The sequence below is a fragment of the Balaenoptera acutorostrata genome, chromosome 3 (genome assembly GCF_949987535.1).
Source record: "Balaenoptera acutorostrata chromosome 3, mBalAcu1.1, whole genome shotgun sequence".
In the NCBI taxonomy this organism is placed as follows: domain Eukaryota; kingdom Metazoa; phylum Chordata; class Mammalia; order Artiodactyla; family Balaenopteridae; genus Balaenoptera; species Balaenoptera acutorostrata.
Window position 1 is genome coordinate 37,614,894 of NC_080066.1, and position 27,452 is coordinate 37,642,345.

The 27,452-nt window shown below is 43.0% G+C and overlaps 1 protein-coding gene and 1 non-coding gene across 8 annotated transcripts; one reads left to right on the plus strand and one right to left on the minus strand.

Annotated features, from left to right (window-relative positions):
- Window positions 1–4,957: 4,957 nt before the first annotated feature.
- On the minus strand, window positions 4,958–5,030 carry TRNAR-CCU (transfer RNA arginine (anticodon CCU)). Its single transcript has one exon. It is a non-coding gene; the product is annotated as a tRNA-Arg (tRNA).
- Window positions 5,031–8,394: 3,364 nt separating this feature from the next.
- On the plus strand, window positions 8,395–26,691 carry ZNF774 (zinc finger protein 774). 7 transcript variants are annotated; one of them, XM_057544432.1, is made up of 5 exons: window positions 13,742–13,756; window positions 15,932–16,044; window positions 16,284–16,318; window positions 18,866–18,972; window positions 19,445–26,691. In XM_057544432.1, exons 2-5 carry the CDS (start codon window positions 16,030–16,032, stop codon window positions 20,683–20,685), a joined length of 1,398 nt encoding a protein of 465 aa, XP_057400415.1. In that variant the 5' UTR covers window positions 13,742–13,756; window positions 15,932–16,029; the 3' UTR covers window positions 20,686–26,691. The 7 variants fall into 7 exon arrangements, with proteins under 7 accessions (XP_057400412.1, XP_057400413.1, XP_057400415.1 ...); XM_007194301.3 differs by lacking the exon at window positions 13,742–13,756 and adding an exon at window positions 13,765–14,216; XM_057544431.1 differs by lacking the exon at window positions 13,742–13,756 and adding an exon at window positions 14,074–14,365.
- Window positions 26,692–27,452: the final 761 nt, after the last annotated feature.

The following is a 27,452-nucleotide window of genomic DNA, read 5'->3' on the forward strand; positions in this document are numbered from 1 at the left end:
ATCTCCTGGTAGACCCCTTCCATCCCCCAGAAAGATAAGGTCATCCACTTTTTTCCTTGTCACTACCCCCTTTTGTCTATAACAACCTTTCTTTTTCAGCAGCTCTTTGGAGCTCCTTTCTGTTTGCTAGATGGGATGCTGCTTGATTCATCCATCATTGAATAAAGCCAATTTGATTTTTAAGTTTACTCAGTCAGGGCTTTTCTGGTGGCGAAGTGGTTAAGAATCTGCCTACCAATGCAGGGGACAAGGGTTCAAGCCCTGGTCCGGGAAGTTCCCACATGCCGCGGAGCAACTAAGCCCGTGTGCCACAACTACTGAGCCTGCGTGCCACAACTACGGAAGCCCGCGTGCCTAGAGCCCGTGCTACGCAACAAGAGAAGCCACCACAATGAGAAGCCCACGCACCGCAACAAAGAGTAGCCCCTGCTCGCCGCAACTAGAGAAAGCACGCACACACCAAGGAAGACCCGACGCAGCCAAAAATAAATAAATTAAATAAATTTAAAAAAAAAAGATTTGGGGTTTCCCTGGTGGCGCAGTGGTTGAGAATCTGCCTGCTAATGCAGGGCACACGGGTTCGAGCCCTGGTCTGGGAAGATCCCACATGCCGCGGAGCAACTGGGCCCGTGAGCCACAACTACTGAGCCTGCGCGTCTGGAGCCTGTGCTCCGCAACAAGAGAGGCCGCGATAGTGAGAGGCCCGCGCACCGCGATGAAGAGTGGCCCCCACTTGCCACAACTAGAGAAAGCCCTCGCACAGAAACGAAGACCCAACACAGCCATAAATAAATAAAAATAATTTAAAAAAAAAAAAAAAAAAAAAAAAAGATTTACTCAGTCAAATTTTGTTTCTTAACAACAGTCATTATGTTCTATAAAGCCACTGCAAACACTGAATTAGCAAATATAGAACCATCTCTCCTAGCGGAAATACAGGGTTAGGTTCCTTGGAGCCTCTAGTCACAACATTTTCATCAACCAATCAACATATAACCTTGTTTTATGTGTGTTTCTATTTAAAGACACCTTATTAAATATATATTTCTTACAAATAATTGATTGCATAGTCTTTCAATGATTTAAAGGCAGAGCTTTGGAGGCTATTTGAGTTATACGGGCTCATTTGCCAACGTCCTTGTAAAACAAGACATTTTCATCAGCATTGTAAACCTGCTCGTCCACATAACCTTTTTGCTGTATAACATTTAGCAGGTTTTTAAAAAATTCTTCCATAGCCTCCTGATCTGCAGAACTAGCCTTGCCTGTGAATTTAACATTTTTCATGCCCTATTGCCTTTGAAATGTTTCAACCAGCCATCACTTGCTGAAAGGATTTAACATTTTCCTGATTCAACGTTACTATAAATTTCTTTGTCTTTCAAGCCTCACAACAATGCTGTCAATTATGCTATTTTATTGCTTGTCATCTCATGAATCTATAAATTTAACTACTTGGCTGTCTTTTCCATAGCTTCATCACACACTATAAATGCTACTTTAGCACTTTTTGGAGCAGCCTCATGTACAGATTGGCCAAATTCCTCTTCCTCTTTCTAGGTGTAAGGTATTGTTGATTCATTAACACAGACCTCACAGCCAAGGACACTATGACTCATGCCTGAAGGGAGCTTATCTAACCCACATATTTTCTCCATAAGGCACATCCCAGCCGTCTTGATCCTAGGAACACTACATAGCACTACAGCACTACGCTTGGGGGCCATTTAAAAAGTGAAATCAACAACAAAAAGCACACACACACACACACACACACACACACACACACCACACACACCACACACACACACAAACCTGGCATTAAATAGACCACACAAAGGACACTCATTTGCAGTACGAGAGCTGAAGCTGGAAGGCAGAGCATGGCCTTGTTCAACCTTAGCTGGGAATACGCTCGTCAAACGACTCAAATTTTTTGCAGCTCTGCACGTGTCTGCAAATGACCCCATAAGTGCTATGAGTATTGATTTTGGAGTCACAAATAAATTTTCAAGAGTTGACAAATTTACTAATATGGAATCCATAGATAATGAGGATGGGCTGTACCTATTAAAAAGAATAAGATAGGGGCTTCCCTGGCGGTCCAGTGGTTAGGACTCCATGCTTCCACTGCAGGGGGTGCAGGTTCCATCCTTGGTGGGGGAACTAAGATCCTGCATGCTGCACTGGCTCAGCCAACAAAAATTTTTTTTGAAAAAAGAATAAGACACTCAGAGGAAAAGAATATACAAATCAATTTTCACTGCAAAGTAAAGGAGCTGTTACAGTGGAGGATTACTGGACTGAATGTCAATATTATGACATAGTATAAGTGTGTTTCATGTTTGGTAATTGCAATCATTGTTGCTTTTGTTGTGGTCATCCATGTACAATGCTTGGTGTCAGTCTATCTATCTCTTGTAAAAATAAAATACAGTGTGTGTGTGTGGGAAAAAAAAAAAAAAGAATAAGACAGATCAGTATGTATTTGCATAGCAGGATGCCCATGGTATGTTTTTAAGTGAAAAAAGAGAGTTTCAGAACAATATGTATAAAGGTGAAAAAAGCAAATGCTTATAAGGGCCATGCAGGTAACATAAAATGGTGAGGTGGGCGAGGGGAAGACATCTGGGAAGAGTGGGGACTGGAGAAGAGGAGAGCTCATCCCACCTGCAGGGGGCAGCCCACTGCTCACTGATAGTCAATTGTTTCCAGGCAGAAGTGTGGGCCCAGTGATGCCTTATCTTCCAGGTTTTCAAGACATTCATGGGACTTCCCTGGTGGTCCAGTGAGTAGAACTCCTTGCTCCCAATGCAGGGGGCCCGGGTTCGATCCCTGGTCAGGGAACTAGATCCCACATGCATGCCACAACCAAGAGTTCACATGCCACAACAAAGAAGGCTGCATGCCACAAGTAAGACTCGGCCAGCCTAAACAAATAAATAGAAATAAATCTTAAAAAAAAAAAAAGATTTTCATGAAATATCCCAATTTAAAATGTTGACAACTTATTTAAAATTTTAAAAAATTCTATGTGGGTCAAACAAAACCCATTATAGGCTACATTTGGCCTACAAGCTGCCAGACTGTATTCCCCAGTGTGGGGTAGTATGTATGAGAAAAGTACACATATAAACAGAAAAAAAGTCTGAAAAGATACACATCCACCAGAGCATTCACAGTGGTTACCTTGGGGTAGAGGAAAAGAATAGCGTTGTTGAAGGCAGGGGGTGGGTCTTCATCTTTTCTGTATTGTTTGAGACCTTGGCCATGAAAGTATAGTTATGTATTATCTACTTTAAAAGGAAAAAAAGCCCTATGAATTAAAGGGCTAAGAGTATTATTCCTATGGCCCCTGAGGTTGGGCAGTATTAGTGTCCTCTGCCTTAGATTGCAAAGATTGTATCCGTATTTCTAACTTCCTTTTTTTTTTTTTTTCAGTTTCTGGCTGCACCACACGGCATGTGGGATCTTAGGTCCCCAACCAGGGATGGAACCTGCACCCCCCGCACTGGAAGCCCGATGTCTTAACCACTGGACCACCAGGGAAGTGCCTCTAACTTGCTTTTTAAGTTACCATTGTTTTACTTATTTAGAGAATGTTTGTTTTCAAGCAATATAAACCCACTCAAAATAGTTCTGGACCGGGACTTCCCTGCGGTCCAGTGGTTAAGACTCTGTGCTTCCAATGCAGGGGTTGCGGTTCCAACCCTGGTCGGGGAACTAAGATCCCACATGCCGGGTGACCAAGAACAAACAAACAAAAAAACAGCTCTAGACCAAGGAGGATTTGGTAGGAAGGAGCAATCTGGTAGCATCCAGCGGCAGCAATGAAACCAGGCCCACAGGAGACTAGAAGTAAATGCTAAAAGCCATGTGGCCTGGCCCCAGAGCCAGCCTCCTTGTCCTCCTGAATCTGCTGCTTTCTGACACTTAATTCATTCTTCTGCTTGGTAAGCCTGTTTCTTCAGCTCACGCCTGGGGTTTCTGTGGCCTCTTGCATCCTCGAGTAGGAGTCTGGTAAATCGTATTTATGGGAGAGAGAATTCGACTGTGGCCAGTGAGTTCTTGAGCTGGACCAAATATCCTCTCCCCGTTCAACCACCTGTCAAGGGAAAAGTGCGATCCCGTGGTGCATAACTGGCTCCCGGGCCCCACTGCAGCAGGGAGGGCGTGTCTCAGAGATGGAGGGTGTGGCCTGGGGAGGGGCCTCAAAAAACCTCCACAGGTGCAGCTACAAGTTACACGTTTATAGTCCCTGTAAATGCTGAATCTGATAGAACATGTTAGTTCATCAGGGAGATAGCAGAGCGAAGTAGCCAAGATCTGGGATTCTGGTACGAGGACCACCTATCCCGGTTTCCCCAAAATTTGGGCTTTCAGTTTTAAAACCAGGATAGTTTTTAAGAGTTTTCCAGGATGGGGGATATTCACTCCTCAAACTGAGAAAATTCTAAGCAAATCAGGATGAGTTGTGCCCCCTAGGTTTTGGAGTTAGATTTGGTTTTGAATCCTGGCTCAGCTGCTATAGCTGTGTGACACTGGGCAAGTCACTTTATCTCTTACACCTCAGTTTCTTCCTTGTAAAATGAGAATAATAATATTTCCCACCTCATAGAGTGAGATAAGCACTTAGTGAGCACTCAGAAAAGTAGGCAATTAAGTAATACACATGATTAAAAAGCAGAAATAAAATGAACAGAGAAAAGTAAATCTCACTCCCACCTCTGTCCCTCAGGACACAGGTCTCCTCCCCAGAAGTAACCACTCTTAGCAGTTTCTTGTGTATCCTTCCAAAGATAGTCTGTGAATTATAGGACTATGTATACTGATCTTTTTAAAAAAAAAAAATTTTATTTTATTTATTTATTTGGCTGCGCCGGATCTTAGTTGCGGCAAGCAGGCTCCTTAGTTGTGGCATGCAAACTCTTAGTTGCGGCATGCATGTGGGATCTAGTTCCCTAACCAGGGATTGAACTCGGGCCCCCTGCATTAGGAGCACAGAGTCTTAACCACTGGACCACCAGGGAAGCCCCAACTGATCCTTTTTTTAAATACAAATGTTAATAGACTACACATTCTGTTCTGCTGATAACATTTTTTTTTCATGTAATACTCTATCTTGGAAGGCATTCCACACCAGAACATTTAGATCTGCCTCGTTATTTTTAATGATTACATAGTATTTCCTGGTCTGGGGATTTATAATTCCTTTAGCCAGTCTCCTACTGATTGACATTTGGGTTGTTTCTAGTCTTTGGTTAATTTAAACATTATGGCAAACAATATAATATTACCTTGTATACACATCTTTGTGCACATTCATAAGTGTGTCTGTAGGATAAATTCCTAGATGTAGAAATACTGGGTCAACGGAGCTATTATTATCTTTAATTATTATTATTACTATTATTAATCTCTAAGAAGTCAGACATTGGATCCACTCTTGCTTTCTGAAGGCAGATAGTAGCTGTTCACCCAAGCATAAAGAGATCTATATCTGTGCCCTTTGTGTGTAAGAAGTCATTAAGTCCTGGTGCTGACCTCTTAGAAAATTCTAGGATGCCTCTGCTACTTCTCTCCTTTCACACCCTCCTTCTTTCCCTGTTCACAGTGGCACATGACTCCATTCCCACAAAGTTCCTCAATTCCATCCCTCAACTGACACTGAGATGGTGTCTCAGCCTGGGTTCCTTAGAAAACAGGGCCTGAGGCAAAGTTTTTATACCCGCACTTTATGAGGGTGTGTATCCCAGGGAAACAGGGGTGAAGGGAAAAGGGGGTAAAGGAACAAGGAAGAGCAAATATAAGAGCACGTGTTAGCACTGTGCTAGCCACTGCTTTTGCAAGCACAGTTTGCTTCCTGGGAATCACTGGACATCTTTGAGAAGCCAGATAAAGCTTCTGCATCTCTGAGCACTCTGTGGGGGGCACCCTGTGGAGGAGGGGCAAGAAGGAGGGACAAATTGATCGATAGGCTGCCGTCTCCCACTGGTCAAAGTTTGCCCCTCATTATGTCAACTCCTCCTCTCTTATGAGTTTGAGCAGCACTACTCGGGCAGCCACAGAGAAAGCTAGAACCCAAGACAGCAGGCTCAGGTTCTGCGGCCAGTGCCACTCTGCAGGTGAGACAGTGTGCATCCATGGATTTTGAGGTGGTCCACTGGGTCCCTTACATCAGCAGCAATAGGGAACCCACATGGCAGAGGATAGAAGCATAGATGCTGGTATGAGGCCTGGCATTGCTGTTTCATGGCCTCATGTCACATGAGGAACATGGAGCAGCTGCCACAGAGCAAGTCATTCATCGCTAGTGTTCTGGCCAGAAAGCAAGGCAAGTGCAGGACTTGTAATGGCACATAAACCGAGTCTGGTACAGATGGGAACATTGCCGTATTTCACTGACCCTGGGATGTACATTTATAACCTTTTAGCATCACTGAAATCAGGATGCATCTTACAATTGACAGCAGGTCAGAGTGTAGCTAGCAGTTTTGTTCCCTTTCTTGGTAGTACATAAGTGGCAGGTTAGATGAAATACATTAATTTCTTTAGGCTGATGTGTATCAATGTGTCTCTTGATACCCTGGGCCCAGAAATGTTCTCACAAAAGAGGCACTCCCACCTTCTATGGGAAAGACCCTTAACAGGGAAGAGCAATTACCAAATTCATAAATCAGGGATCTAGAATTTCCATTGTCGATAATAAACTGTCCTCATGGTTAATATGACCATTCGTTGTTTATAGGTATCCGTGCCTGAAAATGTTTGCTAAGGTCAAGTCCGAGCTGTGAAGCAAAAGTTCTTTCACGTGTTCATGGTGAGTAATGGCTTTAATGAAGGCAGAACTCCATGCTAAAGATTAATAAATACCTCATTAGCCTTGTCAAAAGAAGTGTGACAGCATGATTCCACTCTTTTTTTTTTAAAGTGTGTATGAGTGTGTTTAACCAGTATGTTCCAGGTGTGTGTTTATTAATATCCCAAATTGTGATGCTCTAAAGTGTAGTCTTTAGAGTCTAAATCCTCACTACTCAAAGTGCGGTCCTTGAACCAGCAGTATTGGACAACACCCAGGAGATTGCTAGAAATGCAGAATCTCAGGCCCCACTCTGGACCTGCTGAATCCAAATATGTATTTAAAATAATGCAAGCTCAAGGGGACTTCCCTGGTGGTCCAGTGCTTAGGACTCAGCGCTTCCACTGCTGGGAGCCCAGGTTCGATCCCTGACCGGGTAACTAAGATCCCACATACCGCAACTAAGCTGGCGCACCGCAACTAGCGAAGCCCACACACTGCAACTAGAGAAGCCCGCGTGCCACAGCAAAGACCCAGTGCAGCCAAAATAAACAAATTAATCAATTAAAATAAATAAAATAAAATACAAGCTCCCACATCAACTGCTGAGTGGATAAACAAAATATGGTATATCCACACGATGGAATATTATTCAGCCATAGAAAGGACTGAAGTACTGATACATGCTGTGACGTGGATAAGCCTTGAAAACGTTATGCTAAGTGAAGGAAGCCAGACACAAAAAGCCACAGATTGTATGATTCCATTCATATGAAATGTCCAGGATAGGCAAATCCATAAGACAGAAAGTAGATTAGTGTTTGCTTAGGGAATGAGAGAAAGGAGGCACTGGAAGTCCCTGCTAATGGGTAAGGGGTTTCTTTTTGGGGTGATGGAAATATTTTGGAATTAGGTGGTGGTGATAGTTGCTCAACATTGTGAATATACTAAAAACCACTGAGTTGTACACTTACATTTTTTGAATATTAAGTTACATAAATTTTATCTCCAAAAAGTGTTAAAAATGAAGCCAAATGTAGCACATTGCCTGCAACCTTTAAAAAAAATCATATATTGCTTCCTTTTGTTCCCACAGGATAGGAAAAGAAAATGCTGCTTAAATCATTATATTAGAAAGAAATGCCATCTAATATTTATTGTTCCCCAAGTAGTACAACTTAGAAACCTTTGGGATTTATTTTGGATCCTCCATGTAAGTGAATGTAAAGTAAAAGTTCCCCCATAAATAGAGTGCTGTCGTTAACGTCATTGAAGGAAAAATGATCAAAATAATAAAAGGTGTTTAAAAATGAAAAAAAAAAAAAAAAACTCGCTCCCCAGGTGATTCATATGCCTGTTCAAGCTTGAAAACATTGCTCTAAATCCCATCTCCTTGACTGCAAGACCTCAGTGTCCTTCCCCACCCTCACCCGGAAAATTCTTCCTTTTTTTTCTCAGAATCTCCAGATGTGGCACTATTTCACTTGTTTTGCGCATCCCACGTCCTCCTCCTCACCCCTGGCCTGTCTGCAACGGCCCTGAGTCAGAGAGCTGCTCCACCAGGCAGCATTACCATCGCCCACGGGTTAGGAGAGGACCGTCCTTGCTCCAGGTCTGGATTGTATGGCTTCTCCTGTGTCCTGAAGAGCACTGCCAGTGGCCAAGGTCAAGGTCAGCCTCTGTGGAACATGGTTCTCTGTTTCTCGGTCTACTGTCATGGGGTGGCAGAAGAAATAAGGCAGACACCTCGCTATTCCCTAAATTGTCTTCCTCTCTTCTCCTCCTCCCCAGGCAACTCTGCATCAAAAAACTCCTCTCTCCTCTTTCAAATAAAAAAGGAAAAGACACCAGATGCCCACACACTTAATACGAAATGGAGTAGGGAAAGAAAGGGAGGAGTCTCCTCTTCCCCCCTGAGATATCTGAACTCTAGCTTCTGCCCAGCTAAAATTTTCTAACACACACACACACACACACACACACACACACACACACACACACTGACTTGCAGTAAAATATCAAGCAGTAGTTTTTTAGTGGGTGATAGGCTGTCTCTCTTCTTTCTAATTATCTATATTTCTAGTTTTTCAAAAATGAATGAATGCATATTACTTGTATACTCATAAAAATAAAGTGTTTTGTTAGAGGAAATAAGAAACTCCCCATGGTGATGGAATATGTGATTTCAACATACATTTTTAAATAGAGAATTTCTGTCTTGCAAAAATTAGCCTCTGAGGGTCACAAAGCCCTCCTCATACGGTTCACAGTACACAGAAAAGTCTTTTATATGGGATGTTGGGTTACCAGAGACAGGAAATGAAGCTGGTTCCCAGATCTTGGCAGGAGGTGTGGTGGGGAGGCCCTCTAAAAATCTCAGGCTTCCCTCTAAATGAGGACATGCTGAACTCTATCTTCAGTAAAAGAGCGGGTTCTTAAGAGAACTACCCCATTATTACCCCAGTTGGTGATAATCCATGCCTGATCCTTTTTATCACGTAGACCTAGGCATTAGATGCTTTGTTTTGAATCTCTACCAAGGATTTGAATTGGTTAATTATCCTGGAAGTGATTCGACTTAAAAGGGCTTAAAATTTTTTTACTATTCTTTATTATTAACAAAGTTAATAATTTAAGTTGCTCATTTTGTTTCTAATTTTATTCCCTTTTATGTGAGTTATCTGAACCTTTTTCACTGAGTAAGTTTAAATGGGTCATTCTAAAATATGGCATTAAAAAATTAATGTGTTCACTGAGGAATACTTAAAATACAGATGAGCAAAAAGTATTTCTATGTTTATGTGTATACACATGTGTGTGTCTGTGTGTATGTGCGTACAGATGCTTGGATATGTTTTTTAATAGAAATGATGCATTAGTGGGGAATTTTAAAATTTCAAGTGCCTGAACTGTATCATTCAAACTGGCTTAGTCAAGAAAAGAATATTTATTGACTCATAAAACAAACCTAAGAAAAGTCAGGGTTATTTCTGGCCTCAGTGACCCAAGACTCAAATATTCTCAGGGCTGCCTCCTGGCTTCTGCTCTTTGCTTCCCTCTCTCTGCGTTCACCTCATTCTCTCAGACTGCAGTTCGGCTGGTGGGAAACAAGGCTACCAGTAGCCTGCAGCTTCACATCTTCCCATTTTCACTTCCAAGAAGGAAAAGGTCTTTTTCCTTTGGTTCTAGCTTAAAAAGTCCCAGGGAAGGTCCCTGACAGACTCAGCTTGGGTTACTCGCATACTCCCTGACAAATTGTCATGGGCAAGTTGGCCCAGTTCTGTGATTGCCTCAGTGTTGGTCAAGTGCCACCTCTAATCCAAACCCGGTGACAGAGGGAAGGTCACGTAATCAGATGGTAGTTCCCATCTGAACCACTGGGTGCTGTTTTGTAAAGAAAGATCGGGTGCTATTGCCCATAGAAGGGTAGTGTGCTGGTAGACAAATGACAGATACTCACTACATACAAATGGGATTATATTTTAGTAACTATTTTGCCACTCATAAAAAAATTTTCATTTTTCCATGTTCTACAACATAATTTCAATGATAATAGCATTTAATGGCAGAATAGTACTCTATTCTGGAATGCAAACATGACAACTGGAAGTGACCATGAGGACAAGAGCCACACACTAAGGTTGGCAGAGCAGGAAGAGAGGACGCCTAGATCCTTGATATCATCTCAGAGTCACTGCACCAGCACTACACTTCTTCTTGTTTTTTGGTTTTTGGTTTATTTATTTATTTATTTAGGCCACACCTCGGGGCATGCGGAACTTCCCTGACCAGGGATGAACTGGCGTCCCCTGCAGTGGAAGCGTCGAGTCTTAACCACTGGACCACCAGGAAAGTCCAGCCCTACACTTCTTGATACATGAGAAAAATAACACCTGATTTGGCTAAACCACAGTGGTCAAGTGCTGTTCCCTATACATGTACTTCCAGGCAGCCATTAAAAGTAAGCCAGGAAATTTATCATCAATGAAGGGGGATGGGCAGTGATGATAAGAACCCCAGAGAGGTTGAAAGGGAAACTGAAATAACGGAAAGTACAGCCTATTTATTTTTTTTGAACTATTAAAGGAAACTGACCCATAAAGCATCCCTGAGTCAACATGAGGCAGTTACAGCAGGGTGGAAATGGCAGCCACAGCTGAACTGAGCAGAAAGAGGGTTAGAGGTAGTACCCAAGGCTTCTTTGATGCTATGTAGCATGAAGGGTTCCAGAAGTCCCTAAGAGCTCCCAGTGAGGGGAGATGGAAGTAGCTGAAGCTGGAGCTAGGAAGCATCCCAAAGCGTCACCATGTCACCCAAGGCTTCTGGGTAGCAGACGAAGAAGGCACCAGAGAAAAAAGACCACCAGGCTTGAATGGGGCAGGAGGGGATGCGACCAGTACAGAGGCCAGAGCAGAGATCTGGTAAGGCGTGAGCTGCACCTCAAGTGGAGTGAGCAGGAGCTGGTGGAGAAGATCAGCTGGAGAACCAAGGTCCTTTCTCCTTGAGCCTAAATAACATGTTGGGAAGGGAGTAAGTGGAGGGAAGACCTTTGGAGGAGACAGCTCTCAGAGGGAATAGGAATTTCAAATTGACTAAGATTTACCCAAAAGTAGGCTTTTTTTTTTTTTTAACCCAGAAGAGACTGTTAACTGGTAAGCTGAAGAACTGCCCAATAAAGAGAATCTCCTGAGAAATCTAAGTTCAATTATAGAGATATTTTTAAAATTTTTGTACATCTGGCTCATAGTGTATGCATTGTGACTCCCCCCAACCCCAAGTTCCCCATACATATAGATCTCTACTATAAGTTTCCTTAAAGAGGTGTCACAGGAGTTTGACATTATGTCACAAGGAAAATGTCCTAAAATCTGCTTTAGACCTGTGAGAGCCAGCCACAATGACTCTTGCTTCCTAGTGTTCACGTCCTTGTGTAGTCCTCTCCCACACTGTACCAGGGTTGGTCTGTGTGACCAAGAGCATATGGCAGAAGGGGTGGCGTATCCCTTCCAAGATTAGGTTCCTATCTCTTGTAGATCACTCACTCTGGGGAAACCAGCTGCCCTGTTATGAAGACAGGCCTGCGTGAGGAAACAGCCATATGAGTAATCTTGGAAGCAGGTCCAGCCCCAGTAGGGCCTTCAGATAACTGCAGCCCCAACTGACATATAGACGGTAACCTCATGAGAGACCCTCAATTAGAGACACTCAGCTAAGCTGACTCACAGAAACTGTAAGGTAATAAATGCTTGTTGTTTTAAACTACTAAGTTTGGGGGTAATTTGTTATGCAACAATAGATAACGAATATACTCCCTCTCATAAAAATTTCAGTTACAGCACCTGCCAAAAATCTTTCTCTTTTCATTCTCCAAGAGGTCCTTTCACAGTTTCGCTCCCCTCCCCCACTTCCTCCTCTCTGCCACATTCTTTTTTTTAAAAAAATATTTATTTATTTATTTTGGCTGCAGCAGGTCTTAGTTACAGTACACAGACTTCTTAGTTGTGGCATGCGGACTCCCAGCAGTGGCACGCATGCATACGGAATCTAGTTCCCCAACCAGGCATCAAACCCAGGTCCCCTGTATTAGGGAACTCGGAGTCTTACCCACTGGACCACTAGGGAAGTTCCTCTCTGCCACACTCTTAAGCACCCAGATCCCAACAGGTCATGGTCCTCTCTCCAAGTGGCCACCTGAGGTACATGGTCTTGTTTTCTCTACTGACTTCCTTGTGGAGACCAAGCTTCTCTGCCCCCGCCCCCCCGCCCACCCTTTCCACCTTCTCCCCACACACCTGATAATGGTGAATAAGAGACTGGGGCAAAAGAAATAAGCCAGAGAGAGAGAGAGAGAAGGGGCAGGTGATAGGCATCAGCCAGATTCTGTGATTCTTCATTCATCTTCCCTCCACACTCCCTGCTGATTGATTGAAGAACTACAGAATCTCCCCCGATGGCAGAATACCAGAAAGACTCCTGAGAGGCCTAGAGATGCCTTTGATTCTCTAGGGCCTGAACTATGTTCCAGTCACATGAGGCCTGGAAACCTCTAGGTTTCCTGGACGTTCCTTGCTGTTCCTGCAAAGCAAGACCAGACATTTGTTTATAGTGGACAGAATTCCCCAAACTGCAATTGTGGTTATCTCGCAGATGACTACAATTATGTAGCAAATACTGAGATGCCACTGGTTATATGAAAAAAAGAAGAAAAGACAAAATATTACTTCGTATTTAGTGTCTTTTATGGTTTATCTCCCCTATTGGACTGTGAGCTTCATGAAAGCAAGGAGCACGTGTGATTCCTGTGGGTAACCACAGTGCCCAGAACAGTCTTGAGTACAGAACATTCCCAGTGAATATTTGTTAGAAGATGCACCATACATGTTTGTTGAAGGAATGGTTGAATTAGCATCAAAGGAGTCTTCTGCATTAGCCCATTGGCTGGTAATTCTAAGCTTTTTACAGTTCATCGCAAAATGTACTTTCCTTTTTTCATCTGGAGTGAATCAAGAGTAGAGAGGCATGTTTTTTTCATTGTGAAGAAAGGCTTTTATTATTTTTTAGGTTCCCCCCCGGCCCCCCCGCAAAGTGAACACTGGCTCTCACGTAAGATCCAGGAGTCTCCGCAGTTTGGAACCCAACACCACATTTCCTAGAATACTTGACGCCCTCGCAGTCCTCCTCTGGCTATAATGGAAAAGGGATATGCCTGGGAACTGTGCTGCTAATAGAAGGAAGCAGAACGTCTGTTTTCCACTAACGGCTCTTGACTGGGGTTTGTTATGCCCAGTCTGAATTGACCTGGAACTTGGCCGCGGCTCTGGCCGCCCCGGGGTAAGGCGGGGGACCCAGCAGAGGCGGCTGCACCGCAAGGTTATAGCGCTGAGCTGCTCCACGCTCTGGAAGGTGCCAGAGCGCGAGAGATGCAGTGGTTGGTAAAGGCTGCTCGGCTCTAGTCAGGTGAGGCCCGGAGGTTCGCATCTGCAGATCCATCTTTGGGTGTACAGTCTTTGGATCCTCTTCTCAGCTCTGAAGAGGCGGTTCCAGCGGTCGGGGAGCTCGGGTGAACTTGGTTTAGCCCTTGTCACCGCTCGGAACTGGGCGTTCCGGGACTCCCAGTCCTTTGCGGTCTTGCTCAGGACTACATTTCCCAAAAGGCTCCGCGGTGATTGAAAGCTCTATCAGCCTATGGACGGGGGAGACTTCTCGTCCCAGAAACTGAAAAGCCAATGGCAAGAGGACGGGGGCGGCATTTTCCGGCTGCTGGCTGTCTTGTCCAGAGTCCCACCTGTGTCCCCACAGCCCTGTCACGAATCCCAGTCGGGTTCTGGGCGGGACTGCCACGGCGTTGCGGGCCGGGTGCGGCTCGGCGGTGGAGGACTCTCACTTCGTGCTCCATCCCGGGCTGGGCCCCGGGGCGGTGAGTGATCCGGGGAAGGAGACTGCGTCTGCAGCCCGGGCTCTGCTGAGGGGCGTGGATGGGGCTCGCCCGCCGCCCCGACGTTGTCTCTGCCGGGTCCCCGCGCTCGCCTTTCCGAGCCCGCGGGACTTGCTGAGGAGTGGGGAGAGGTAGCTGCGCTTTTCTCTGCTGGCGTCGGGATAGCTCATCCTCTTTTTTGGCTCCTCGGTGGTGGTCCTCTGGTTTCAGTTTAGCTTTGCGACCCTTTGACCGCTGCACCTAGATTAGGGCCTACAGCACCGCGAGGGAGGAGAATGGGTGTCGGCCCTACCCGTGCGGTCATGTTCCTATTAATAAACCCAGTGAACAAACTAGTGCTTCTCACAATGGCACTTAGTCACAGCACCTCAGCGGTCTAGGGCCTTTGAGGTCTCCTGTACGGCGGGGCAGGAGACCGGGTGGGAAACGGTTTCTCTAACCTTGGCTAAGAACTCTCCATCCCGCTGTCTCCTGTAGATGGGCCCTGCTGTTGGGTTTTGTAATGGATGGAGAAATAAAATGTATGCTCAAAACTCATTACAGTTTTCACTTCCTAATGACATTATTTTTGTTTGTTAAGGTTTTAAACCAGAGAGATGAAATGTATTGCCACAGCTTTTAGGCTCCTAAAAACCCAGTACTTTATAAGTGACCAATAGCAATATGTGTAAATGCATAAATGTTTCCATGAACAGTGTGTGTATTCTAGTAGTACACAGGTGCTCTGATTGGTGAGACAAAAGATGTGAAAGAGTAAAAGTTCCTCACCCCGGTCTGATCCATCCTCCACTGAAATACAGAATTCTTTGTAGCAGGTTCATCTGTTCAATCAGCTGGCTGACTGTATTTGTTTTTAGTGGAAACTCTTTAAGGGGGAAAACAAACAAAAAAACAAACATTATCCTATATTACTTTGTGACTCCTAATGCCTAACAGAATATTAATTACTGAATAAATTACTGATGCATCCAGTAACCTGACCATCTCCCCCCAAATAATTTTTTCATGATAGTGATGTTAATTTTATTAATGTGTTAATGATTCTTTTCAGCCCCCAAGCATTTTGTTTTGTGCTTATCGCCATTGAATTTCACTTAATTTTACAGCTTATCCATGTTGTTTTTTAAAATCCATGTCTTTTTAAGTCCCATTTCTGACTGCATTAAACCTTGAAATAGAATGATACCTAGGGCAGTTCCTTTTGGGCTTCTGCATAGTTTGTCCCTTGAAATTGACACTAAATCTACAAGCCAGGAAAAGTCAGCTATTCTCATAACTAATATGAATGTAATGAAGTCCGCAATTTCCTACCTAGCTGAGGAAAATGTAGTTGGAGAGAATCCAAAGCTTTCCAGAAATCGAGTTATACCTGTGCACTCTCTCCTCTGTTTATCTTGTCCATCATGGACAATTTGTTCCTCAAAAAGTTAATGTCTCCAAAAGACTGAGGGTTCTGCAGATGTGTTTGGGAGGCCCAGGCCTCATTTTGTGATGAGAAAGTTGGCCAAAGGAAAGATTATGTTAAAACAGAATAAGAAAAGCATCCCTTCTGTGGTTCACAGCATTTACCTCAGAGCTATTCTGGTCAGCAGGTTTTGTTTAGGTATGTTGGGGCCATAGTGACTGTCTTTTGGTTTTGAGACAATGGTGAGAATATCTAAAGAGCTCTTGATGCATACTGAGGTCTCTTGCTGTAGGAACTGATGATGTGGCTGGGGACTTCAGGGACGAGTGGGTTACCTGGACACTGCTTAGAGAGTCCTCTTCAGGGATACCACCCAGCACAATTAGAAGAATGGGCTCTCAAAGGGTAAGGATGCTACTCTCCTTTATCTTAGATATTTTGAGAGGGCCCAGATATGAGTGGTCTCTAGGGTTGTTGGTCTCTTAGAGCTTCAGATCTCTGTGAGAGTAATTGTTACCTCCCTGGCAGAAAAAGAATGACTTCCATTTTTATGGCACTTAGTAGTTTGCAAATTTATTTGATATTTATTGTCTTACTGATATCTCACCATAACTCTTTGATGTATTTTCATCCCCCTTTTCCAGCTCAGGACCCTGAGACTCAAAGTTAAGTGGCAGAGGTGAGAGTCCAACCCAGGTCTTTGTGGAAAAGGGGGAGCTCTTCCCATGGTTTTTTTCCTGTCGCTTAAAAAAAAAACAAAAACCCTCCAATGCTCTTTCTAAAATACTGTGGCAGGACTTCCCTGGCCGTCCAGTGGTTAAGACTCCATGCTCCCACTGCAGGGGGCGCCGGTTCAATCCCTGGTCAGGGAACTAAGATCCTGCACGCTGCACCGTGTGGCCAAAAAAAAACAAAAAAAAGGGAAAAAATATACCATGGCAATGCCTTCTCCCTGCTTTACTTCATATCTAATACACAAGTGATATGTACTCACAAAAAAAAGGCAAGCAAAATGAAAACAAAAGTCATCCATCCCACTGCTGAAGAGTTACGATCCTTCCAGCCATTTTCCTAAGCATATATACAATTAAAAAAAAAAAAAGAAAGAAAAGAAAAAAATTGGGATCATACTGAATATTCAGTTGTAAATCTTACTTTCTTACACATTGTACTGTGAATATATTTTGACAACAATAAATATCTGTACATTACTTAAAATAACCACTTAGTATTTTGTTTTATGGAATACAGCAGTTACGTTAAATTGAACCATATATGTGCCCATTTTTTGACCACTTTTTACCTATGAACTGACAATTTCATATGGCTCAATCAAATGTAATTATTTCTTCATTGAGGGACATTTAGGTTATTTCAAATTTTCACCTATATTGTGATGATGATCTCTTAGCTAATTGTCTTTTTGAAAGTATTGTTTATTGAAGTGTAATTAGTTAATAATTAGCTAATATATCTTTTGCATAACTTTCTTTCTTTTTCTTTTTTTTTTTGGTTTTACTTTTTTTCATTTCCTTAGAATTCCCAGAATTAGAATTGCTGGGTGTGAGAATAGACTTCTAAGGTATTTGGTGTTTTTGCAAAATGCCTTCCAAAAAGATTGAATCAAGCTATTTATTTCTGTTAGCATTATATGAAAGTGTCCATTTCTTCATATTCTATCATGGTGGGTATCATAATCTAAGAGTCTGGGTAAAATAATAGTGATAGCTAACATTTACTGAGGACTTAATCACTTAATCCTCACTACAACTCTGTAAGGTGGGTTTTATCATTCTCCCTAATTTATAGATGAAGACACTGAGACACAGAGAGTTTAAGTAACTTTCCTGAGGTCACACAGCTAGTAAGAGGCAGAGTTAGGATTCAAATTCAGGCAATCTGACTGTTGAGTTTGCACTCTTTACCTCTACACTATATTGCCTAAGTGTATCATTGTTTTAATTTGAATTTCTTTGGTGAATGTTGAGGTTAAAAGTTTTCCATATATTTATAAGCTGCTTGTATTTTTTTCTTTTCTGAATTGCCTATTCATGTTCTTTGTCCATTTTTTTGTTTTTGTTTTGTTTTTTTCTTACAAGTGTTTGTCTTTTTCTCATGGCAGTACCGACTGCTGCCCTTCTGGGAAAATTTAAAAAGTAAACATGGGGCTTCCCTGGTGGCGCAGTGGTTAAGAATCCGCCTGCCAATGCAGGGGACACAGGTTCATGCCCTGGTCCGGGAAGATCCCACATGCGGCGGAGCAACTAAGCCCGTGCGCCACAACTACTGAGCCTGCGCTCTAGAGCCTCCGAGCCACAACTACTGAAGCCCACATGCCTAGAGCCCGTGCTCCGCAACAAGAGAAGCTACCACAATGAGAAGCCTGCGCACCGCAGCTAGAGAAAGCCCGTGCGCAGCAAAAAAGACCCAACACAGCCAAAAATAAATAAATAAATCAATATTTTAAAAATAAATAAATTAAAAAGTAAACATTATAGTTATAGTTAACTTCCTTGATTCTTTCTAAGGGGGAGGTCATGGCGGCTTTGTTTTGATAAAATTATGTCTCCACATGGGTTTAGCCTTATGCCTTGAGAGATGAGTTATTGTGCTTATTCTAGAGTTTCTATCACCCAAGTCTGAACAAATCATCTTAAAATTTGTATGGAGACACAAAAGACCCCGAATAGCCAAAGCAGTCTTGAGGGAAAAAAACGGAGCTGGAGGAATCAGACTCCCTGACTTCAGACTATACTACAAAGCTACAGTAATCAAGACAATATGGTACTGGCACAGAAACAGAAACATAGATCAATGGAACAAGATAGAAAGCCCAGAGATAAACCCACGCACCTATGGTCAACTAATCTATGACAAAGGAGGCAAAGATATACAATGGAGAAAAGACAGTCTCTTCAATAAGTGGTGCTGGGAAAACTGGACAGCTACATGTAAAAGAATGAAATTAGAACACTCCCTAACACCATACACAAAAATAAACTCAAAATGATTTTTTTTTTAATAGGAGGAAAAGAGCTTTTTCTCAGCCTCTTGGGGAGAGCACCCTTTTTTATCACTTCATCATGGCTGCCCTTTTAATGAGACTTAACACACATTAGAGCTTCCTGGGGTGTTCTCTTCTACGTAGGGAAGAAGGGGGGATTGCATTTTGCTCAGGCCTTGTGTGATGGCTCACATTAACATCCTGTGTTCACCTTTCTTATAGGATTTCTAGACCAAGTGCAATCTCCCAGCTAGAGCAGAAGGAAGAGCCATGGGTCCTACCACTCCAAAATTTTGAGGCGAGGAAGATCCTGAGGGAAAGTCACACAGGTGAGATGTGTTACCCGGTGGGCAGAAATCTAGCATTTCAGCCCTTGTTTAAATGAGGAATTTGGAATGCTGCCCTAGACTTTTGTTCTTACTATTAGAAGGTTAAATTTGACTTCCTGAGCAATCAGTCATTGACCAGATAAAGTCTTCATTTTAAGTAAACATTTCACTTTTGTCTAGACTCTAACATCTTTAAAAGGAGTTGCCCAATTTTGGCAATATGTGGTATACTCTTGATATGAAGGTCCCCTCAACATTCATCTGACCATCTTAAAATAAAAAGGGCTTAGAAATTCATGTTTTCTCTAAGCTCAATGATCTTCAATAAACTTTTCACAAAGTGAAAACGAGAGTAGTTAAACTAAATGTGGTCTGTTGCAAAAACACTAATTTTAATCTTTCTTGCTGCTTTCTGATGATCTTTCCTGATAAGTGATAACTTTATTCTCTGTTACTTCTGTTAATTTTTCAGACTTTAAGAATCAGGTGGTAAAACTCAATCAGGACATTTCTGAAACAGCAGAACAATGTGGAACATCCTCAGAAAGGGCCAATAGAGATATTTCTCATACTCCTCGTTGGGGAGGAAACTGGGAGAGGGGTCTTGAATTAGAAGGGCAGCATGGAACCCTTCTAGCAGAGGGCCAGCAGGAGCCCTTTTCACAGGAGAAGGAATTAAATAAGCTCCTGGAAGGATATATAGGAAAGAAGCCGGTGTGTGCAGAATGTGGAAAAAGCTTTAACCAGAGTTCCTATCTCATAAGACACCTAAGAACCCATACCGGTGAGAGACCTTATAAATGCATGGAGTGTGGGAAAGGCTTCAAACAGAGTTCAGACCTTGTCACCCACCGCAGAACACACACAGGGGAGAAACCCTACCAATGCCATGGATGTGAGAAAAAATTCAGCGACAGCTCAACCCTCATCAAACATCAGCGAACCCACACAGGTGAGAGACCCCATGAGTGCCCAGAGTGTGGGAAGACTTTCGGACGGAAGCCACACCTCATAATGCACCAAAGAACCCACACAGGAGAGAAGCCCTACACGTGCCTCGAGTGTCATAAAAGCTTTAGTCGCAGCTCCAATTTCATCACCCACCAGAGGACCCACACGGGAGTGAAGCCTTACAGGTGTAATGACTGTGGGGAGAGTTTCAGCCAGAGCTCGGATTTGATTAAGCACCAGCGAACCCACACAGGAGAACGGCCCTTTAAGTGCCCGGAGTGCGGGAAGGGCTTTAGAGATAGTTCCCATTTTGTGGCTCACATGAGCACTCACTCAGGAGAAAGGCCGTTCAGTTGTCCTTACTGCCACAAAAGTTTCAGTCAGAGCTCGCATCTGGTCACGCACCAGAGGACACACACAGGTGAGAGGCCTTTTCAGTGTGACAGCTGTGGGAAAGGATTTGCCGACAGCTCTGCCCTCATCAAGCATCAACGGATCCACACAGGAGAAAGACCCTATAAGTGTGGCGAGTGTGGGAAGAGCTTCAATCAGAGCTCCCACTTCATTACCCATCAACGAATCCACTTAGGAGACAGACCCTATCGCTGTCCTGAGTGTGGCAAAACCTTCAATCAGCGTTCCCATTTTCTCACACACCAGAGAACACATACAGGGGAAAAACCGTTTCACTGTAGTAAATGTGACAAGAGCTTCCGACAGAAGGCACACCTTTTATGCCATCAGAACACCCATTTGGTCTAGGAAATAGTCTTTAATGGTTCTTCTCCTCCCTTCCAAATTTCCATTGCTATTGTCTTTAAGCGCTCCAAACAGAGAAAACCTGAAACTGGGTGTCAGCGGCTCAAGTCGGGCCCTGATCTGTTCTCTTTTTCCATGCTTTAATGGCGAGGATAAACCTACAGGGTCCAAATAATGTTCTAAACACAAAAGGCATTCCTTCAGTGTTTTTGACTGACTCTTAGACAGAAAAATGTGAGTTTAATGCTTGATGCCTGGTTACTAAAAGAGAAATGAGATAAATGTAGTCACATTCTCATCATTAATGATTCATATTTGAGATCTTATACAAAGCCCTTGATATAATGCCTGGCCTTTAGAAGACACTCAATACAGGGTTGGTTGCTCTTATCGGCCTTATTACTCAATAAGGAATTTATTATTGCAGCCCCACAAACCCAGAACTTGCAAGAAATTAGACTGGAACTAGAAGATTCGGGGTGTGAACACATAGATTTAATAAAACAGAAAACACTCTCCTAATCCAGTGCTATGCAGTCACCAGATGTCTCATTGCCATGACAAGGCAGAATTATTGTAGAGGATGTCTGCAGTCTTGTGACTTGGAGACTAGAAGAATTTCAGAAGCTCTTTGTACAGCAGTGTATGAGGTACTCCCCCTGGAGGTTTGCTGCCCTCTGAGGCATAGAAAATATCCTGTGATGAACAGCCCAGAGGAACTTGGATGAGGACTGTAAAATTGTGGAAGCAAAGTTGCTGAGAATGTTAAATGATTTTGCAGGGATCCTTCCTGGCATTTAGCTGAAGGATGTAACCCTTGTTTTGTCATTTGCTGGGTCACTGGCCCTTTAGTTTTAAGTTAACGCAAGTCTCTGATCCTTTTAGGGTCATTCATTTTATGCACTAGTATAGTCCTCTATTTAACTGAAGAAATGGAGGGAAGGCAGTGTGTTGGAAGGCACACCGACTTCGTTGAGCAGGTGAGGTATTTGTGTCTTGGCCCCTTGACACCTAATTTGGCCAGACTTTCCCCTTCTCTCAGGCCCTACCTTACTTACCTCACAAGGTTATTGTGAGGATCTGATACATATACACGCACATGCACACACACACAAGCACTTTGTTGTTTAAAGTGTAATACCTGTAAAGTTTAATGTTACGGTATTGTTGCCAATGTCTTTTCTTCCAAGGAGCTGTGGCTAATGTTTCCCCAGGTGTCCCACTTTCTCTCATATTGAGGGACTTCTTTTTTTACCTGTTGAAAACCTAAGGCCTTCAAATGCTCAACTCATTATGTGACTCATTACGGGTCACATGATGAACTAACGGGAGAGCCAGGATCTCTCTGCAGGTCTCCTCTTCAACAACATGGAACAGACCAGCTCTGGGATTTGTTGGAGTGCCTCTGAGACACCACAGGCCTGGAGGACCCATATTATATCCATCAAACCACTCTGAATTTGGAAATGATGGAGGGATGTAGCCTAAGTTCCCGAGAGCTTTACAGGGTCCTGTGCTGGGGTTCTCGATCCTCATGGCAGATGTAAGTGGTTAAGGAGGGAGTTGGGTGTTGAACCCTCTGGAGAGAAGAGTGGGGCACTGAAGGTGTTTTCTTTCAAGCTTTCCTGTGTCAATACAGACTAAATTAATACATCAGCCTTGGAACACTAGTTCTCTTCCATTATATGGAGTGCCACCTGAGTGCTGTAACTCATGGGGGCATAGAACTCAGCTGATAACCTAAACTCTTTCTTTAATAGATAATTGATCAGAAAAAAAAAAAAAAATCTGGTTAATCCAGAGCTGTAAATTCTTAAAATGTGAGCCCAGACCAGTAGCATCATCATCACCTGGGAACTTGTTAGAAATGCAAATTCTAAGTCCCCACCCCAGACCTACTGAATTGGAAACTCTAGGGGTGGGGCCCAGCAATACGTGTCTTAATAAGCCCTCCAGGTGATTATACTGCATACTCAGGGTTGGGAAGCACTGCTTTAAAAGGTAGCTCTTCTACTAAATGTAGACACAGTACTATTATTGCTCCTACCAAAAATGAACAGTGATTTTGTAATCATCAAATACGCCAGTCAATGTCCACATTTCCCTAATTATCTTGTGGTTTTTGTTTTTATTTATTTATTTATTTTTGGCCTTGCCGCATGGCTTGCGGGATCTCAGTTCCCTGACCAGGAATTGAACCTGGGCCACTGCAATGAAAGTGCTGAGTCCTAACAACTGGACCGCTAGGGAATTCCCTGTTTTTATTTTTTAGAGACCAAATAAGGTCTCTACATTCAATTGGTTGATATATTCCTTACAAAATCCTCCCTCTTCTCTCTCTCTTTTTCTTGTATTTCATTTGTTGAAAAAAAAACCTTGTCCTTTAACTGTCTCCCACAGGTCTGTATTTGGCTAATTCCATCCTTTGGGGGTCCTTTAACATGCTCCTCTATCCTCTGCTTTCCTAATATTGGTAGTTGGATCTGTAAACATGATCAGTTTCAGATTTGGGAGAGGGGGACAAGAATACTCCATAGTGATCTTATGTAACTTCTATCAAGAGGTACCTGGTGTTTTGTTTTTGTTTTCGTTTTTTTGTCTCTTTTCTTGTGATGTTAGCAACCATCGATAAGCCCTGATTTCACTTCGGTTTGCCAAATGATATTTTAAATCCGTCACTCCTTCTTCATTTATTAGCTGAAATACTTCTATAAAGAGAACTACCCCTAATCAACTATTCGGTTTCCCTGAGGTACAGTTTGTGTAGGAACAGCACAACAGCTGCTTGATTAGGACTCCTTTGATTTTTTTTTAATATCATTATGTAAATTTTGGCCTCCATGCCTTAGATTTCGAAGCCCCTTCCAGTGAGAGACTCTTCTCTGACAGGACATTTATACATGCATACAACTCAGAATAACTTTTCTCATGGCCTTTGATGTTTTTCTCCTGGCTACTCCTCTCTAGTTTGTCTAGGTTCACCAGAAAGTAGTGTGCTAAAGAGCTCACTAAATACTTGAGTGATTCCTCAGGGATGGACTTGCTAAGTTTCCAATTAATATTTCCCGATACTATCCAGGCCTGAAAACAGGAGAGGAAATTACATTCCCATTAGCTGGGAATGGTTTTACGTCCCTTTCATGGTAATATGAGAGTATATCATCTTCATTTATCTAATCTACCCAAGCATTGTTCTAAATCAAATATGATCAGTATGTTAAATAATAACAGCAATAATGTATAACAATCAGATCAGAAGGTAAGGAAAACAGCTGGCAGCAGAGGTACGGGGTAATTCATGTGAAATCCAGGGGTACCATCTCTCCAGGGGAGGAAGTGTTTTGGCCTGGGGCAGGGGTACAACGGGGAATGAGAAAGTTCGGATATTCTGAGAATCTGGCACTGGATTAATGTGAAATGTCCTAGAAGAGTGTCCCGCAAGAAGGAGCCAGTTAGAGGACATGGAGGGACACAAAACCTGCATTATTAGCACAAGCAGGCATAACCCTCACCCCAGCTAGGGATGTGATGTGTGCTCATGGTCTGTGAGCAACCCTAGATTTAGGAGGCAGGGTGTGGAAGCAGCACAGAACCAAGGGTCTGAAGAGCCAGCCTCTGGCTTTGGTGAGGTTATTTACTAGCCAACTGTTTTTGGACAGGTCAGTTGATCACTCTAGGCCTCAGTCTATCTGAGAAATCAGAAAAAACATCTTTGTCTCTAACACTTTACAAATTTGGGGCTCTCATAGACCCTAGGATCGTCCACATCGAGAGCAAGCGCATCCACGTGGGCACCTTCAAGCTCTGAGGGGATAAAAGCAGGTCGTCTATAGCCTGGCTCCCTCCCTCCCACTCCTCAGCCCTCCCCAGGCTCCGGCCCCTCCTATGCCGACTTCCTAGTAGTATTTAACAGACAGCTCACTGGCTTATAACATAAATGGTCTTTTTCTTTCACCCTGTTTCTCATATTGTACAGATGTGTCTACCTTATAAGATGTGAGCTCTTGAGGGGCGATGCGTGACTCGCTTTGCAGCTCTGCTACTTGCCCCCTACCCTGCGCCCACCAGCCATGAGCAGGGAATACTTAAATGGTATTGGCGAGAGTCAAGATGACTGACTTTTCATAGTTCCCTTTGTTTCTACCCTATGACTGGGCTTCTTGCACATTCTCTACACCTCCTCTCTCCTTCACTTCAGAATCCACATCATCACCAAGCCCTATCAGCTTTACCTCCCAGATTCCTCTCAACCCCATCTGTCAGCTGCCCCATCTCCACCACCAAGCTCTAGTCCCAGGGGACCACCATCTCTCGTCTGAATTCCTGCAGTGGCCTCCCAACTGACGTCGCAGATTTGATTTGATTTTATATTTTTATTTTTATGTATTTATTTTTGACTGCACCTGGCTGAATGCAGAACTTCCCTGACCAGGGATCGAACCCAGGTCCCCTGCAGTGGACACGTGGAATCTTAACCACTGGACCACTAGGGAAGCCCCTCCCAGATTTTTGCTCTGATTTCTTCTCACAGAAGCCAGAGTGATCTTTTAAAATCCTAAATCTAATCACATCACCCATATGCTTAAAACTGGCAGCTTCCCATTGCTTTTCGGATAAAGGCCTGAAACTTTATCCAGGCCTACAAGGCCCCCCCTCAGTTTGACACACCCTCCAGCCTCTTCTGATATCACCTTCCCTCTCACTCACTTGCGTTCTCTCTGTTCCTTGATCACAGCAAGGTCATGCACACCTCAGAGCCTTGGTATTAACTGTTGCCTCTGCCCAGAATGTTCCTCGTCCAGATCTTTGCTTAGGCTCCTATTTGTCAACCAGGTTTCAGCATAAAACTTACCTCCTAACAGAGGCTTTCCCTGACTATCCCATCTAAATTAGTCCTCTTCCCCAACAGCCACTCTCTATCACATTATCCTCTTTTATTTTCATCAAAGGCCTTACACCTTCCTGATCTTTTCTTGTTTACTTATTTGTTTTGGTAAGCTTCATGGGAGGGAGGGAGCCATTTCTCCTATTTGCCATTCTTTCCCTGGCACCTAAAACAGTGCCTGCTAGGTAGTAGGTGCTCAGTAAATGTTCATTGGATGAATTAATGAAGGCATGCTCACAGGCAAGGAACTCATGCTAGAAAAGCAGCAGTATGAGACAAAGCGGGACAGGTGAGTGAGGGTCACACCAAGAAGGCCCTTAGTTGCCAAACTGAGTTTGGATATTATTCTCTGGGGAATGGAGTGTCTGTCATTGATGGTTTTCCAATAGAGGAGAAGCATGGTCAGCATTTGAGGAAGTTTGATTTGGCAGCCATGTGTAAAAGTCATATTCAAGAGAGAAAAATTAAAGACATTGGTTCAATCCATGACATAAAGAGCTTAGTGTCTGGCCCAAAGTGAGTCTCCAGTAAATGAATGTTATCACCAAGCACTGTGGCAGGCACTGGGAGATACAGAACAAAATGGCAAGATCATTAAACCTTTCTACCTCAAAAGAATTCTTCCTAAACCCTAGTGTCACATTCCTTCCCTCCCCTTTTTGTCAAACTTCCATTAATATTAATATATATTATATTCTCAGGGCTATCATGTCTAGGCTCTTTTAATCAGGCTTCCCACCTCCAACGTGCCTCTGGCTTAGATTTCGCTTTCCCCCTGTTTCCTGTATTTTGCTGGTGCCAAGTCACGTAGCTTCTGCCTCCATGCTGCCCCCACCCCCTTAATTGTAAAAGCACCGCGTGCTTTCTGTAAAAATTTCCAAAAAATACAGAAGCACCCAAAGTAAAAAAATGGAAATGCTTTGTCTTTTCCTCATTTCTTCCCACAACCTCACTCCCCGGATTTCAACTCTGTAATAATCTGGCATCCCAAATCTCGTTCCTAGCTCCTCTTTTCCATCCGCACTCCAGTATCTGAACTAAAGGGATGGTTTTCCACCTGTTCTCTTTGATTTTTCCCTTCAGTTCAGCTCGAAAAACATTTATTGAGTGCTATGTACCAAGTCCTACACCAGACACTGGAAGTACAAAGACAAAACAGTGAAAGAGGTCCACGTTTAAAAAGCTGTTGTACTTGGGCAAGTTACTTACTCTCTTTGACACTTACTTCCTTATCTGTAAAATGGGGATAAGCCCAGTACCTTCTTTACGGGGTTGGATGAGGATTAATGAGATGATACATAGAAAACTCTTTGCATAGTACCTGGTACATTGTATCTGCTCTATAAATGTCAATGACAACAGTGATAATGATGATAATCTTTGCCTTGGAGGAGTTTATAGTTTAATGAGGAAACTTGGAGAATAAGAATTACCTAGGTGAAGAAAGATGGGAAAATATTTTTGGAAAAGCAGAGACAAGCAGTTTAAATGAAATTAAAAGGTAGAGGTAGAGAGCTTGGAGAATAAAAAGTAACAGTTTGGACTTATCCTCTAAGAATATTTCTCAAAACTACCTTCATTAGTCCTACTTGGGGGGTGCTTGTTTTAAAAGCAGATTTAGTGGCCCCACCTCCAGCAAATTTGGTAAATTCACACAGTGGAAGTGTTGAATACATCAGGACAAATGAACAAGCTACTGTTATAAGCATTAACACAGATAAATCTCAATAACTCAATATTAAGCACAAAAAATAAGACACAGAAAATACATACAGTAAATGTCAAAATACAACAAAGACTAAAACAGGCAAAACCAAATACTATATTGCTTCAGTAATAAGGACACACAAATTGTAATGAAAAGAAAAGGATTTATTAATATAAA